Here is a 16,476-nt window from a genome sequence, read left to right on the forward strand (position 1 = left end):
ACAGACTTATGTAAGCCAGACTAAATGACTGACACCATAAACACAATAATACATGTCTTGCAGTGTTCACTGCAAGATTTTGTCTTTTAAAACATTCCTGATGATTGATTTTAGAACGATAAAGAAATGTACATGTATACTGCAATGACTATCAAACAAAACCAACCATAATGAGATTTTCACTCTGCAGCGGAGTGTGCACTGATATGAAACTTCCTAGCAGATTAAAACTGTGTGCCCGACCAAGACTCGAACTCGGGACCTTTGCCTTTCGCGGGCAAGTGCTCTACCATCTGAGCTACCGAAGCACGACTCACGCCTGGTACTCACAGCTTTACTTCTGCCAGTATCTCGTCACCTACCTTCCAAACTTTACAGAAGCTCTCCTGCGAACCTTCCAGAACTAGCACTCCTGAAAGAAAGGATAATGCGGAGACATGGCTTAGCCACAGCCTGGGGGATGTTTCCAGAATGAGATTTTCACTCTGCAGCGGAGTGTGCGCTGATATGAAACTTCCTGGCAGCTCGCAGGAGAGCTTCTGTAAAGTTTGGAAAGTAGGAGACGAGATACTGGCAGAAGTAAAGCTGTGAGTACCGGGCGTGAGTCGTGCTTCGGTAGCTCAGTTGGTAGAGCACTTGCCCGCGAAAGGCAAGTTCGAGTCTCGGTCGGGCACACAGTTTTAATCTGCCAGGAAGTTTCAAAACCAACCATTTTAGTCATACAGCACAATTTTTTTTTTTCCCCTCAAAGCGATCCGAATAACTGATGATCAGGATATTTTGCACCGCATAAATCCAACTCACAAATACCATACCATACCATGCCTTGCCTTGAAATTCCATAGCCAGCCTTTGCGGACTTTAAATGTAGACAAATTATTCACATAGTTGGAGTTGTGCTAATTGAAGTTGTAGTGTACTATCAAACTGCTTATAAGATCTGGCCAGACTGAGGAATGTTGGCAAATGCTAGCCATTATGGGTCAGTTTTCAGGTGCTTTAAAATCCAGAGTGGAGAAGAGTCGGACCAAGTGGCCCATAGTAAAAAAAATTGTGTGAACACTGCAGATTATCCACTGATTTGCCTATGCCTATATATTTTGTTGATGGCTGTACGACAGATAATGTGGGAAGAAGTGAAGAAGAATGCAAGATGACGTCATTGAACTGTCAGAGAGTTCTTCCTCCTCTCTTGTGGACCTACTGAAGGAGTAGATGGCACATGCAGTCTCTGTGTTGAGTAATGATGACTGACAAAATCACTAAGAAACATGTCTACCCATTGCCATGTGTTGATGACACCCTAGACTGGTTCAGAAGGAACCAAGTATATTTCATCTACTAACTTGCAGACAGGCTACTGGCAAATTAGAATTTCTTCTTCTTAATTCCTGATGGCTTCTATGAGATCAAAGCTACAGCCAACTTTGAACTTAAATGTATGACGTGTCTTTACTGTCTGCAGGATCTTTAAAAAAAAGAAAAAGAAATTAAATTTGAAGAACATGTAAACCACCTGACAACCATGTTGAAGTGTGTTCAGGCTGCAGGCCTCTGCCTGAATCTGAAAAAAGTGGCTATTTGCCTAATGCAGTGGTTAGTACATGGGACTCTCACATTCGGAAGGATGATTGTTCAAACCCACATCCGGCCATCGTGATTCAGGTTTTCTCTGTTTCGCCTAAATCGCTTCAGACAAATGCCAGAGTGGTTCCATTGACAGAGCAAAATCGATTTCCTTCTCCAACCTTTCCTAATCCAAGATTTTTGTCCCATCTCTAATGATGTCATTGTTGACAGTTGTTAAACACTAATGGCCTCCGCTTTGCAGAGGAGGAAATAAAAATCTTGGGGCGACTAATGGAAGAGAGAAAGTCCATCCTGACCGGAGAAAATAAGAGCAGTCACACATTTTCCAGTGATGATGATGTGAGATTTTTCCACCAGCCATTCATAAAGGACTTACGTACCAAGGCATATCCCTTGAAAGGACTACTGCAAGGAGCTGTCATGTTTTCCTAGAATGATGTGCAAGGAAGATCTTTCATTATCCTTAAGCAGGCACAAATCTCTTCTCCGGTCCTATCATTGTATGGTAAGAATACTGAGACAGAATTTCACACAGACACTAGCTGTAATGGTATAGGTGCAGTTTTAGCTTATATTCAGGAAGGTGCTGATACAGTGATAGCATATGCTTCTGGTCTAAATCCAACATGAACTACTCTAAAACTGAGAAAGAGTTTGGGCATCAACAAGTTACAGCCATATTTATACGGCAAATCATTCATTGTTGTGATTGACCGTCATTCTCAATGCTGGCTGACTATGCTGAAGGACCAGTCTGGTCAACTGGTGTAGTAGGCAATGAGGCTTCAGTAATAGGTTGTGACATTGGTATAGAAAAGCAGACACCAACAAAAGGAAGCAGACTGTCTTTCAAGAAATCACCAAACGAGGTGACGCAGTGGTTAGACTCTGGACTCGCATTCGGGAGGACGACGGTTCAATCCCGCGCCCCGCCATCCTGATTTAGGTTTTCCGTAATTTCCCTAGATCACTTCAGGCAAATGCCGGGATGGTTTCGTTGAAAGGGCACAGCCGATTTCCTTCCCCATTCTTCCCTAATCCGAGCTTGTGCTCCATCTCTAATGACCTCATTGTCGACCTGACGTTAAACACTAATCTCCTCTGACCAAAGGAGATTTACAGTTAATAAATGGAACATTGTGTAAGAGGAGCTATGATCCAGTGGTGCATAAGTGGTTGCTCTTCATCCCAGCTCTCCTATGGCCTGGTATATTAAAGTTTTTCCATGACGCTCCTATATCTGAACATCTGAAATTCTTGAAGATTAACCGATGCGCCAGCCAGTCTGGATATGGCTTTTAGGCAGTTCCCCATAGCCCACTAGGTGAATACTGGGTTAGGACTTTTGCCCCACCTCAGATACATGCTACGCAAACATTAGAAAACATTCTAACACTTCCATGTAGAATTTACTTGATATACGGACAGATGGATACACTTTAATTCCATCATGGTGAGAGGGAGGGGGGGATGAATAGGAGACTGATGGCCTTGTGTGTTTAGTCTCTTTTAACTCATAATCAGCTAAACTGGTAGAATACTAATAGTTGTAAGGATATTCCTACGTACTTCCTTGTGGAGATGTCTAAGAGTATAACGTTCTTTTCAAGTTTTCCAATGCAAAGACAGTAGATGTGAAATTGTTGTGGCTGTTTGTTGAATCCATGCAAGAATTCTCTTCAGTTTTCAGTCTGCTCTCTCTACAACTCTCTGAAGTTCTCCATTTTAAATGAATGAGTGTCATGTAATGTTATCATTTGAAATACAGAGTACAGGATAGTGAATAATTTAAGAAAATGGAGCAGCAGTAAGTAGTCATTCAGTAGCACTGACATAGGGAAAAAAAAAGTTAAGCTGTCTTCATTATTACTGTGTTAACATTAGTTTGTTCTTGCAGAATTAAATACCCATACTTGCACATCACATTCTGAAACCCTGAAGCCATATTTTGTAATTGAGTATTGGAGCTCTGAAGAAGCAAGAAACTTGGTGTAATGGGAAAGGCAGCAAATTACATAGTCACCTTGTCTGGTGTACTAATTGAGAAGGGCATTGAATTTGTGGGAGAGAAGTGATATTGAATGGAGAACCAATGTGAAAGATTACCAGAATTGTTCTTTGCACATCCATAGTTGAAATGGAGGACAGTGGGACATCAGCCAGTACAAATAAATAAAATCAACACCTTAAATACAGCTGGAGGAATTTCTTCATTTTTAATATAAATACCAGAAGTGTGGTGTTTACATTGACATCTACTGATGTAGCATCTAATTCGAGCTCTCATCAGTATTTTCTCAAATCCCACACCTCTTGCGGAATACATGTACCTTTTTGTTTTCGTAGGTTACAGGTTCACTTACTATATAGTGTCCCAGTTGACCTTAAAGCTTTAAATAACAAAGAAAGACACACAATCTAACTTAAGTGTACTTATTATTATTATTGTTGTTGTTATTATTATTAGCCTTCGGCACAACATAAAACTATATATCTGCTCCACTTCAATATGGTCACTGCGAGTATTGCCACCATACTGTTACCCAGAATTGAGTATCCACAGCGTCATTCTAAGATGTCGAATCAAACTCTCACCTGTTGCTCCCATCACTCTGCTAGCAACTGCCCAAACTCCCAGAAAAACTTGCCCCCAGTCATATGGACAGCAGCTTTTATAATGGAGGCATTCCCTTACATTCCTACCTTACCAGTATTATACAATGATTAAATATCTTTTTGTGCCTCATTCCAGTTGATAGTTCACTCTTTCTCATATTTAAATTAGCACTTGTAACTTCAACACCCTTCACACCCTCTAATGATTATGACTTTTGGCAATGCTTCAGAGGTCATTTGGTATATTTTCTTGCCCTGTTTTTGAATAATATTGATTAATAACACGGCTACTGATATGAGAAAGAGAGAATGGTATTTACTTTTGTATTAAAGGAGGCCACTCACTGAGAAGCAGAAGTGTTGAGTTGTCATTAGGCACACACAAAAAAAAGAAAACTTGATAGCTTTCAGAGTTATTCTTTGAAAAGGTAGAGTAAAACACACACACACAAAGTGCCAGTACCTTGTTTCTTGTCAGACATGGGGGCCAATTGGGGTGGGTAGATGGAGAGTGAGGGAGGGGACTGGGGGTTAAATGGTTCAAATGGCTCTGAGCACTATGGGACTTAAGGACTGGAGGTGTGTGGTTAGCAGCTCAGAGGGAGGCAGTCAGTTTGCCAGCTAGGAATGCGGGAGGGAGGGGTGGCAGGTAGATAGGCTAGGCATATAATGCATGATTGTAGGGGCCAGTGGGGAACGGCAAATGCTGAAGGCAACATGGAAATGTGAATTGGGAGGGGGTGACAGAAGAGAGAAACGGGAAATCGTTGGGTGCAGGGTGCAGACACAGTGGGTATCATAGATTGAGGCCAGGGCAATCATGGGAGCAAAAGATGTTTTGTAAGGATAACTCCATCTGCTTAGTTCAGAGAAGTTGATGGTGGAGGGAAGGATCATGATGACCTGGATTGTGAAGCAGCATGTTGTGCCACTGGGTGGTCAACTTTATTCTTGGCAACTGTTTGGCAGTGGGTATCCTGGTGGACAAATGGTTGGTAGTCATACTGGCATAAGCTGTGCAGTGTTTGCAGCAGAGTTAACATGGCTGCTTTCAAAGATGGCCTGGCCTTTTAAAGGATGAACGGCCACTGCCAAACTGATGACAAGAACAAAGTTGACCACCCAGCGGCACAACGTGCAGCTGAGCGCAACAAGCCTCAATTTAAATGGTTGGTTTGCAACCCATGCATGTGGAGCCTTCACTCCACCACCAGCTTTTCTGAACTATGCAGATGGAAGTTATCCTTACAGCACATCTGCTCTCATAATCCTCCTGGTCTCAATCTTGGCTAACACACTGTCCCTGAACTCTCACCCAGTACTTTCCCCTTCCTCTGTCTTGTCATATCCTCCCAATTCATGTCCCAAAGTTTTCTGCAGCATGCACTGCTCCCCACCAGCCCCTACAGTGATGCATTAAGTGCCTAGCCCATGTACCTGCTACCCCTCCCTTCCCGCATTCTTAACCAGCAAACTGACTACCTCCATCCGAGCCACAAGTCATCCCCCCCCCCCCCCCCTCCCGCTTCGTCCCTCCCACCTCCATCTCCCTCTACCCAACACTACCCCCACCACAACCAGTCCACCTGCCGACAAACGAAGTGTTGGCACAGTCAGTCCAGCCACTTCAATGTAAGGGTAGAGGAATGTGTGTGTGTGTGTGTGTGTGTGTGTGTGTGTGTGTGTGTGTGTGTGTGTTTTACGATACCTTGTCAAAGGGTAACTCCAAAAGCTAGCAAGTTTTCTTTCTTTTGAGTGTGCCTATCAACAACTCAATGTTTCTACTTTTCTCTGAGTGGTCTCCTTTAATCCATAAGCATTTACCTATGACAAGAACTTTTCTATGCGAGAGAGATTGCTATTTCTTTGTTCTGTGTAGTCCCCACTGGGTCCGGGCCCCTCTCAACACACACACACACACACACACACACACACACACACACACACACACACACACGTGTGCTCTCGCACACGTGTATCCACTTGTCGCCTTGCTTAATTGTACTTGAGAAGTGATCTGCAGTGTAGAAAGGTGAACAAAAACAGCTTCAGTCTACTTTAAAGCATAAATTGTATTGCCATGGGTAGGTTTTGAAAGAATGTAATTATGTAATTGTCATGTGCTTTGCTCATTTGATCAGTTCATTAGTTAATTTCTATTTTATTATTGTATTTTTAGATGTCTGTTATTCTTGAAATGCATGAAACTACTGATAACATAGAGAAACAAATTCTGTACGGAACAAATTTTCATGAAGTCTGTTGTTAATGTTGCTAATCATTTAAATGAAAACTGCGTTTAAACCCGCATTTCACACAAGTTTTATCATTTTTCTCATACTGTGTAAAACTTTTGTCTACATGACAATGTTCCAAAATTTTGGGAAATATATATTAACAGATCTGCACCATAGCACTGCAAATATGACGTACTGTGTGTTTCATGTTTCTAAATCATTTCTATTACTCATTTGAGCCTCTTTTCTATTTCAGTGATATATTTTGTGATGGTCATCCTTGTCATGTATTGCCTCCCTTCTCTAACAAGGTTTCTTCTGGTCCTTCTTGTTTTCCCTTCATCGTAGTTGTGTCAGACAGTATACTCTTATTATTATCAGCTTATATTTGTGTTTATAATAGCCATCCACTTTTCAGATGGTCAGCTGAAGTTTTTTTGGTCTGTAATACGAGGGTAATCCCAAAAGTAAGGTGTCCTATTTTTTTATAAGTACAAAGACCTGTTTATTTCTACGATGATTTACATCAATTTACAGCTTGAACATTTAGCTATTTTTTGACATAATCACCATTTCTGTTGATGCATTTTTGTAGACGCTATGGCAGTTTTTGTATTCCCATGTCATACCAGCTCGCTGCCACGGTGTTCGTCGAGAATTTCGGTCCGACCATCTGCAAACTCTGTACACCACTTACAAACATTTTTGACGTCCATGCACGACTCACCATACACTTCCATTAGCTGGCGATGGATTTCAATCGGTGCAGTGCCCTTTGCGTTCAAAAACTGAAAAACTGCACACAATTTGCACTTGGCGGTAACATCCAACGGGAGCTCCATTCTCAACGACTGCCAAGACTGAGCACCTCTGCGTGGCATGAGCATGTTTACACACAGCGCGTGAAGTACTCTTCATAAGTGTGACCAACTGACACACAAACAAGAGTTCTGTACTTATAAAAAAATAGGAGTCCTTACTTTGGGATTACCCTCGTATATGAAATTCATGTTTATATGTGTCAGTAAAGTTTCCTGCATAACTGCTCTTTTCCAAAACTTGTTTCCTATATTAGATCGTTTGTAAAATCAACAAACATAGTCCAACTGGCTCATTTGAAAATCACAATTCTGTATTGTAATGAATGAATGCAGATTAAAATATTGTAAAACTGTTTAGTTATACTTAAGGATAACTATTTAGCTAAAGAGAAATTGACTCTCTTTCTTTTCCCCTATTTTTAACACATTAACTGTCATGTGGCCACTGGCAGCTACAGCAGAACCACACAGATGTTGCCGTGTGGCTGCCGATGGCCACAGCAGGCCAGGCCTGGCGGAGAAACATCCATCACTAAGTATGCAGCAGTCAGTGTTAAACAACTTGTTAGTAAAATTGACATTCATATGTCAGATATAGGAATTTGACATAATTATAAGGGTTACTTGTACTTCAGATGTAATCAATATGTGAGTCACTTTAACATTTAAGAAATCATATAAAGAAGCAGGTGAAAATTGTGATAAAAATTTCTTCACAGGTTAACAATATTAGATGGTCATTATAATCTTCGATGTCGATAGCACTTACCTTGAGGTATTGTTCTGAAAACTGAATTTTATTTTTTGAAAAAAATTCTGAAACAGCAAATAAGTTGTAACGGGGTAATATATGTTACACACGAGAGAGAGAGAGAGAGAGAGAGAGAGAGAGAGAGAGAGAGTGTCGGCTCTTATGGCATACTTTTGAATGTTATATTATGTTCTGTGTGCCATTGATTATACTCTGCGTATGTGGTGGAGAGTTTTAGTGTGGAGTGATAAATGTGTTTCTTCCCCCCCCCCCTCCCCCCTCTCTCTCTCTCCTTGTGCTGTTGTGATTATGTGCATCATTGTCTCTTTTGAACTGCAGTAGTTTATGTACAACAAACATCATTGGGAAATAAATATCCGGTGAAGCAGTAGTCAAAATACCTAACACTGTGTACACACCTCCAGAAGATGATCATTGGTGAGTGCCACATATTATTCTTACAGCCTGTTTTGGGTCAGTGAGTGCTTTCTTTCTTAAAGATGAGCTACCATGGAACATTATTCCGTATGACATTATTGAATGAAAATAGGCTCCTCAAGATTTATAATGATTCGGGGTACAAATGTGGCTGAACTAAGTTGTTTTAGAAGTTCCAGAATGATTTTTTTCTAGTTAAGTTCTCATCAACCAGGACATGTAAAAATCTGGAAGTTTACAACGTAGTTACTGTTTCTTCCCATGAGTTATGCTTATCACTCATGTGGTACCTCTAGAAATGTAGAACTGAATTTGTTGTGTCTTTTTGAAATTTAATGTGAAACCACTAACAGGAACCCACTCAAAAATACTTTTTAAGATTAATATTTGCCCTTTCTTCTGTTGCTGTATGTATGTTTGGACTGATTACAATATTAGTGTCATCCACTAAAAGATCTAATTCTGCTTGTTCAGTATTAGATGGAAGGTTGTTTACATATATATGAGAAACAAAACTGGACCTAAGATTGAGCCTTGTGGAACACAATAAGTGATTTCTACCCAGTTCAAAGAATTTACATCTACATCGATGCTCTGCAATCCTCTTTACGGGGCGTGGCAGAGGGTACCCCGTACCACTGCTAGTCATTTCCTTTCCATTCCGATTGCAAACAGAACGAGGGAAAAACAACTGTCAGAGTGCCTATGTATGAGCCATAATTTCTTGTATATTGTATTTGTGGTCCTTGCGTGCAGTGAACATTGGAGGCATCAACTTCAAAAATCAGTTCTCCAAATTTTCTCAATAACGTTCTTCGATAAGTATGTCACCTTCCACCCACCACCCCACTCCCCCGAAGCACCTCTGTAACACTTGCATGTTGTTTGAACCTGTCAGTAACAAATCTAGCAGTCCACCTCCGAATTTCTTTGGTGTCTTCTGTTAATTTGGCGTGGTATGGATCCCAAGACTCGAGCAGTACTCGAGAATAGATCGGTCTAGCGTCCTACATCCAGTCTCCTAGAATTCTCCAAATAAACTGAAGACGACCATTCGCCTTTCCTAATACAATCCTCACATGCTCATTCCATTTCATATCTCTTTGCAATGTTACAGTCAGATATTTAAATACATAATCAGCAAACCACTGTAAATAGCAGCCCACCAAATCATTTATGTATATAGAGAATAATAGTGGGCCTATCACACGTTCCTGGTGCTCTCCTGACGATACACTTGTCTCTGATGAACATTCGCCATTGAGGACAACATACAGGGTTCTATAACTCAAGAAGTCTTCGAGCCACTCATCTATCTGTCAGTCTGTTCCACATTCTTGAACCTTCTTTAACACCCTGCAGTAGGGCACCATGTCAAACGATTTCCAGAAATCTAGAAATACGGAATCAGTCTGTCTGCCCCTCATTCGTAGTTCGCTGTATATCATGGGAGAAAAGGGCAAGTTCAGCTTGCATTCTAAAACCTTGCTGATTCATGGACATAAGTTTCCCGGTCTGAAGAAAATTTGTTATATTCAAATTGAAAATATGTTCAAGGATTCTGCTGCAAACCGACGTTAGAGATACTGGTCTGCAATTTTGTGGATCTGTTCTTTTGTCTTTCTTATGGACAGGAGCCACTTGCACTTTTTTCCATTTGCTTGGTACTTCGTGCTGGGCAAAAGATTCGTGATAAATGCAAGTTAAATAAGGTACCAATGCTATAGAGTACTCTTTGAAAAGCCGAATTGGTATTCCATCTGGACCTGGTGACTTATTTGTTACCCACTCCTTCAGCTGTTTGTCTATACCACAATTGCTTATTTCTTTGTCATCCGTACGGGAATCTGTTCAGTGGTCAAACCACAATACGCGTCTACAATTCTCCTGTGAATGATTTGTTGAGCAAGAAATTTAAAACTTGAACTTTCGTTTTGCCATCTTTAACTGTCACATCCAGTTACTGCTCGCCATCCATGTGGAGCACGTGTTGGTCTCACCGCGGACTCCTAGACTGAGCCACACACAACTGATTTCATCAAAGTGTACGGGCCTGAAGATGGCATTGACGCAACACCGAAATTAGTAGTGAAGTAAATATAAAATCTTAAGTACAGCTGGAGGAATTTCATTTTTAATAAAAATTATACCAGCTGCGTCCCACCTTCATCCAGTTTAAGTATGGATTTACGAAGATTAGATATGACATTGTCCACTGGTTAGCTATACCATCAGTTCCACAGCTCCATAAAAGTAAATATAACAGTAAAATGCTCGTAGGCATTAGTGGGACACACACACACACACACACACACACACACACACACACACACCAAATGAATATAGGAAAATTGTCATTTGCCCCACTCGTTGTTTGTGGCATAGTCTGCAGCTTGCAGGTAAAAGTTTTTCCTGGTTTTATTGGTCTCTATATATAGTAGAGTGGATACTTACTTTACTGTGAACATATTTCCTTACAGTACGAACAAGGATTCAGATAATTTATAGAAGTAATGGTTAGTAATGAAGGCTTACAATATTTTCTAGTTATCCATGGTTTTTCAGTTTGGTACACTTGATGTCTGCAGACGAGTTGCCCAAGGTGTTTGCACCTGAACACAGAATGCCGCTCTTAATTCTGTGTAGAAGTTCTATGTGGATATAAAAATTAGTTTTTTATCTTGTCCATATTTCATCTGCAACAAACTTTTATTATTAACTACAAATGTCTTGAATATAAGAATTCCAACATATTTGAAGAGTTCTGATGCTCCAAAGTATAGTTAGAAGTTGTTAAACCTCTGCTATATTCTGATCACCTGCTTGTCAGTTTTGATTGACAGTGTGAATTGCTGCTGGAAGACCACAGTGTAGTCTTAAATATTGTGGTGGAGCATGAGTGTGAATATATTAAGCAACGTCCTTTAGCTTTGGCACTATCTTGAGATACAATAAAAATAATTTGTGAGCTACTGACTTAAAGGTGCATAGCAGTGGTCTCTTGGTTCTAAGTTCTCGAATTGCATTGCCAGGTGTAGTGTTCATAGCCTGTAAATAAATTTTCTGGTGCTTTTACTGAATGTCAGTTTCAGCAAAGTTGTCAAGCAGCCTTGGCAGTGTTTATTGCATCAAGAAAGCCTGAAACAGTGCATTGTAGAGGTTTTCCATATTATCACTTCATCAGACTTCACTTAATTTTTGTTGCATTATCCAATAAGATTTTACCATAATACTACAGATAGTGTTTTAGTATTGTTGCCTGCCATTCAGAGATGCATCTAAGTTGAAAGCCAGCTGAAATGAATGTTGATCAGTTTGTCCAAACTAACTTTTTTTTATATAAAGATTTTGTTTTTTCGTCACCTGAATTTTTCAGTTAGTTTATAGCCAGTAATAACTACTTTGAGACCTGTAATTCACTTTTAATCATTTGAAATGCACTGTGTGACTTTTTGGGATGTTAAACTGGCACTGAACCAGTTGTAACCCTTTTCAGACTTTATGTTAAGTGGTTTATTGTGTGATCACCTTTGGAACTTCTGTCATGGGGTTGGGTGGGGTTGGGTGGGTCATTTATAAAAGCAAAGTACAGAAGTGGATCAAACATTCAAATTTGAAGAACACTGTAGCTGAATTCCTATGTAGCAAGTTGAGTTTTGTTGATTTTTAGGTTTGCTTAAAGTGCCCCTCATTTTTCTTTAGGGGTTTAAGATTCGTAGAGTGCTATTACCGCAAGCTATCCGGGAGACCTACTCTTTGAAGTCTGGTATGTAGGAGAGAGGTACTGGTGGAAATGAAGCCATGAGGGCGGGCTTGGGATTGTACCTGGATAATTCAGATGGTCACAAATGTTGCCTGCAGAAGGCATGGTGCCAGGTTCGAGTCTCGGTCCAGCACGCCTGTTCGAACTGCCACAATTCATTTGTGCTATCACAACCAGAAATGTAAACTAACTAGATGCAGTTATACAATGACATGAGCAGTCCAGAAATAACATTTTACCCACATTTGTGTGTATTGAAATTCTAATGTAACACAGTGTGCTTATAAAACAACTGTATCACCATTATGAGGTGCAATCTGAGACAGTTTGTCTTCAAATGCTGCAGTACATTTATAAAATTAAGAATCATTGTTGATTGTTTGCTGTGTGTGATAGGGCATTAAAACCGTTCCAGTAATGTTTTGAAGATCTTTCTTGGGTCACATTGTTGTTTGTTAAAGGGTTCTGGTACAAACAGTTTGTCAGTAATTATCGTCACACTCAACCCCATTAGCCTGATGTCATTGCCTATCACAGTGACCTGTGTGGGTTGAAAATGAGGCCATCAGCTGCAATACAGGCTTCTACTTATAATATTGCTTGTCACTACAGTGCACGTTGTGTAGTGTTTGAGACTAAGTATCTTGTCCTCCATCATATGCCATAAGGCGAATTGCATAGTATAGGTGTAGCAGGTAGAGCTGCATTAAGTCAGGATTTCATATTAGGTGTAACAGTATGTTCTCATGAAGGACATCCTTTTAGCTTGCACCTGTATAATGTTGCCAGAATGGGGCAATGGCCAAGCAGAGTAATGGTTGTATTCACAACCTCTGCACAGGAAAAAATATTTAAGAGCAGCTGTAGAATAACCTGTGCTATGACCTAAGTACCAGTGCTGTTGCCTTAGGTATACCTATGTCTGTAACTGAAGAGCCTCCAACATTACTGGAAGTCAGTTACAGAGGCAACAAAAACTGTTGGCCAATGGGCACTAATGTCTTGCCAGTGGTGGTTGTAATGAGATGGACTGGGCACATAGAATGGAACAATGGCATCTCAAATATTTGTGCTAGAAACTTATAACAAACTCAGTTGTCTCTTAAATCACCTCTGCTATTAGTTTAGTTTCAAGAATTGGTCTTGTTGTGTGTAATAAATGATCACATGATGGTATTGAACAACTTTCCCAAAATTTCTGGAATCACCCCATAAGTAAAATTTTGAATCCCTGTGTCCAACTCCATTCTGTGAGAATACCACGTCTCATTTGCAATATATTGGGGATTCTAATTTTAGGTAAATCAGCCATTATGTTTGTACATAAAGTTCTGAGGCCTCTCATACGCGTCGGATGTTTCGTGTGTTCGCAGGACTGTTAAAGGTTTGTGAGAGGTCAGAGAACTGGATGTGTGATGGTAGCAGCAATTCTTCCCCCGAAGCGGAGACGGCCTCCGCCTTGCTGCTGGGCTCCAGCCTCTCCCCTCCCTACGTGAGAGCGCCTGCAGAGGACAGGTCAAAGTATGAGAAGCTCACGTTCAACACCGATGACGTGTCTTCAGACGACAGTGAGGAGAATCATAGAGAAACTGGTGAGTGGTTCGATGCACGTCTACCTTTCTGCAAGCACTAACGCTGTGTAACCTTTAACTAATGTAATGTACCTAAATATCTGAAAAATCTGGTATTGTTTGACCACATAAATGACAATTGCCCATGAGAATGAGCCATGACATAGAGGTGTCTAGGAGTACCTAAAATATTTTTTGTTGATTGTGTTCTACAGCTTGCTTAAATTGTAGAAATGACATTATGCAACACCGTAAGCTGGTTTTCAGTTTATTCTTTATCGTGCGAGTGGCTTCAGTCAAAGACCACTATCCAATACATTTTAGTCCACAGCAAGAGTTATGTACCTATATAATAAACACTATAGGCCTATCAAAGATATAATACAAATGTCTTTGTTGTGCAGAGGTAGATGCATCTACCTGTGCCTGACGACTGAACATCATAAATATTATATTTTTGACATTGTGTTTTTTGTATAAGTGTAACTCGTGCTGTTAACAAAACTCTGTACTTGGTAACAGTCTTTGACCAAAACCAACCTCACAATAAAGAATAACTCAAACAGCAGCTTGAGGTGTCACATGATGTCATTTCTAGGTTCACCTGTTCAGAATGATATAATGTGGAAATCAAATTACGTGGAAAGCAGATGGCAGACTCAAATGTATTGGAAGAATCCTAAGGTCACTTACTACACCCTTGTTGAACCAGTTGTTGGGCATTTCTTCTACATCTTGGGGGGCATTACTCTTAATATGCAAACTTCAGAGAATCAGTATTTCGAAATGAGTCAAGACACCTACTACTCCCTACAACATACATAAATGTTGAACTACTGATGTTTGCAAATTCATACTTCATGTATAAAATAACTATATCCCTATGATTTAACAATCTTCACTGTCTTCATTCTGGAATCTTTACTGTCTTTAAAATGCACTTGTAAATGGATGTATTGATTCCATCTAAAGGCCAATAAAATTAAATTAAAAAACGAATTACTGAAAAAGCTCCGCAGAGGAACTGACAAATGTAATTACAAGAATTAAAAATCGAAGTGGGGAGTAGGACAAGAAATAGTGTCATTGCCGAAGGAAAAAAATTTTTTTTTGAAACATAATAATTGGAATTTCCAAGAAATGTCTTCATAGAAAAGGACAGAATGGACAGATAGAAATTTGGAATGTACTTTATTTTTTATGTTTATTGAATACCTGCAGTATTGTATGATTAGATTAGATTAGATTAATACTAGTTCCATGGATCATGAATACGATATTTCATAATGATTTGGTAAGTGACCAAAGACTTTAGTGGCAGCATAATTCACCCCTTTCTGTGCCAAAGCTAGATTTAATCTTGAATAGTGAAGATCATCCTTTCTCCTAGTATTGTAGTTATGCACACTGCTATTACTTTTGAATTGGGTTTGGTTGTTAATAACAAATTTCATAAGAGAGTATATATACTGAGAAGCTACTGTGAATATCCCTAGATCCTTAAATAAATGTCTGTAGGATGATCTTGGGTGGACTCCAGCTATTATTCTGATTACACGCTTTTGCGCAGTAAATACTTTATTCCTCAGTGATGAATTACCCCAAAATATGATACCATATGAAAGCAATGAGTGAAAATAGGCGTAGTAAGCTAATTCACTAAGATGTTTATCACCAAAATTTGCAATGACCCTTATTGCATAAGTAGCTGAACTGAAACGTCTCAGCAGATCATCAATGTGTTTCTTCCAATTTAATCTCTCATCAATGGACACATCTAAAAATTTGGAATATTCTACCTTAGCTATATGCTTCTGATTAAGGTCTATATTTATTAATGGTGTCATACCATTCACCGTACGGAACTGTATATACTGTGTCTTATCAAAATTCAGTGAGAGTCCGTTTACAAGGAACCACTTAGTAATTTTCTGAAAGACAGTATTGACAATTTCATCAGTTAATTCTTGTTTGTCAGGTATGATTACTATACTTGTATCATCAGCAAAGAGAACTAACTTTGCCTCTTCATGAATGTAGAATGGCAATTCATTAATATATATTAAGAACAACAAAGGACCCAAGACTGACCCTTGTGGAACCCCATTCTTGATAGTTCCCCAGTTTGAGGAATGTGCTGATCTTTGCATATTATGAGAACTGCTTATTTCAACTTTCTGCACTCGTCCAGTTAGGTACGAATTGAACCATTTGTGCATTGTCCCACTCATGCCACAATATTTGAGCTTGTCTAGCAGAATTTCATGATTTACACAATCAAAAGCCTTTGAGAGATCACAAAAAATCCCAATGGGTGGTGTTCGGTTATTCAGATCATTCAAAATTTGATTGGTGAAAGCATATATGGCATTTTCTGTTGAAAAACCTTTCTGGAAACCAAACTGACATTTTGTTAGTACTTCATTTTTACAGATATGTGAAGCTACTCTTGAATACATTACTTTCTCAAAAATTTTGGATAAAGCTGTTAGAAGGGAGATTGGACGGTAATTGTTGACATCAGATCTATCCCCTTTTTTTATGCAAAGGTATAACAATAGCATATTTCAGTCTATCAGGCAAAATGCCCTGTTCCAGAGAGCTATTACACAGGTGGCTGAGACTCTTACTTATCTGTTGGGAACAAGCTTTTAGTATTTTGCTGGAAATGCCATCAATTCCATGTGAG

General features: G+C 39.6%; 1 protein-coding gene across 1 annotated transcript in view; it reads left to right on the plus strand.

The window, feature by feature from the left end:
• The window catches only part of LOC124620131, a 250,344-nt gene that overhangs the window by 221,473 nt on the left and 12,395 nt on the right, over positions 1–16,476 (plus strand). Inside the window, exon 15 of the mRNA XM_047146805.1 lies at positions 13,590–13,808. Coding sequence (XP_047002761.1) covers positions 13,590–13,808 — 219 coding nt within the window. The remainder of the gene's footprint in view (positions 1–13,589; positions 13,809–16,476) is intronic.

Source organism: Schistocerca americana, chromosome 1 (genome assembly GCF_021461395.2).
Source record: "Schistocerca americana isolate TAMUIC-IGC-003095 chromosome 1, iqSchAmer2.1, whole genome shotgun sequence".
NCBI lineage: Eukaryota > Metazoa > Arthropoda > Insecta > Orthoptera > Acrididae > Schistocerca > Schistocerca americana.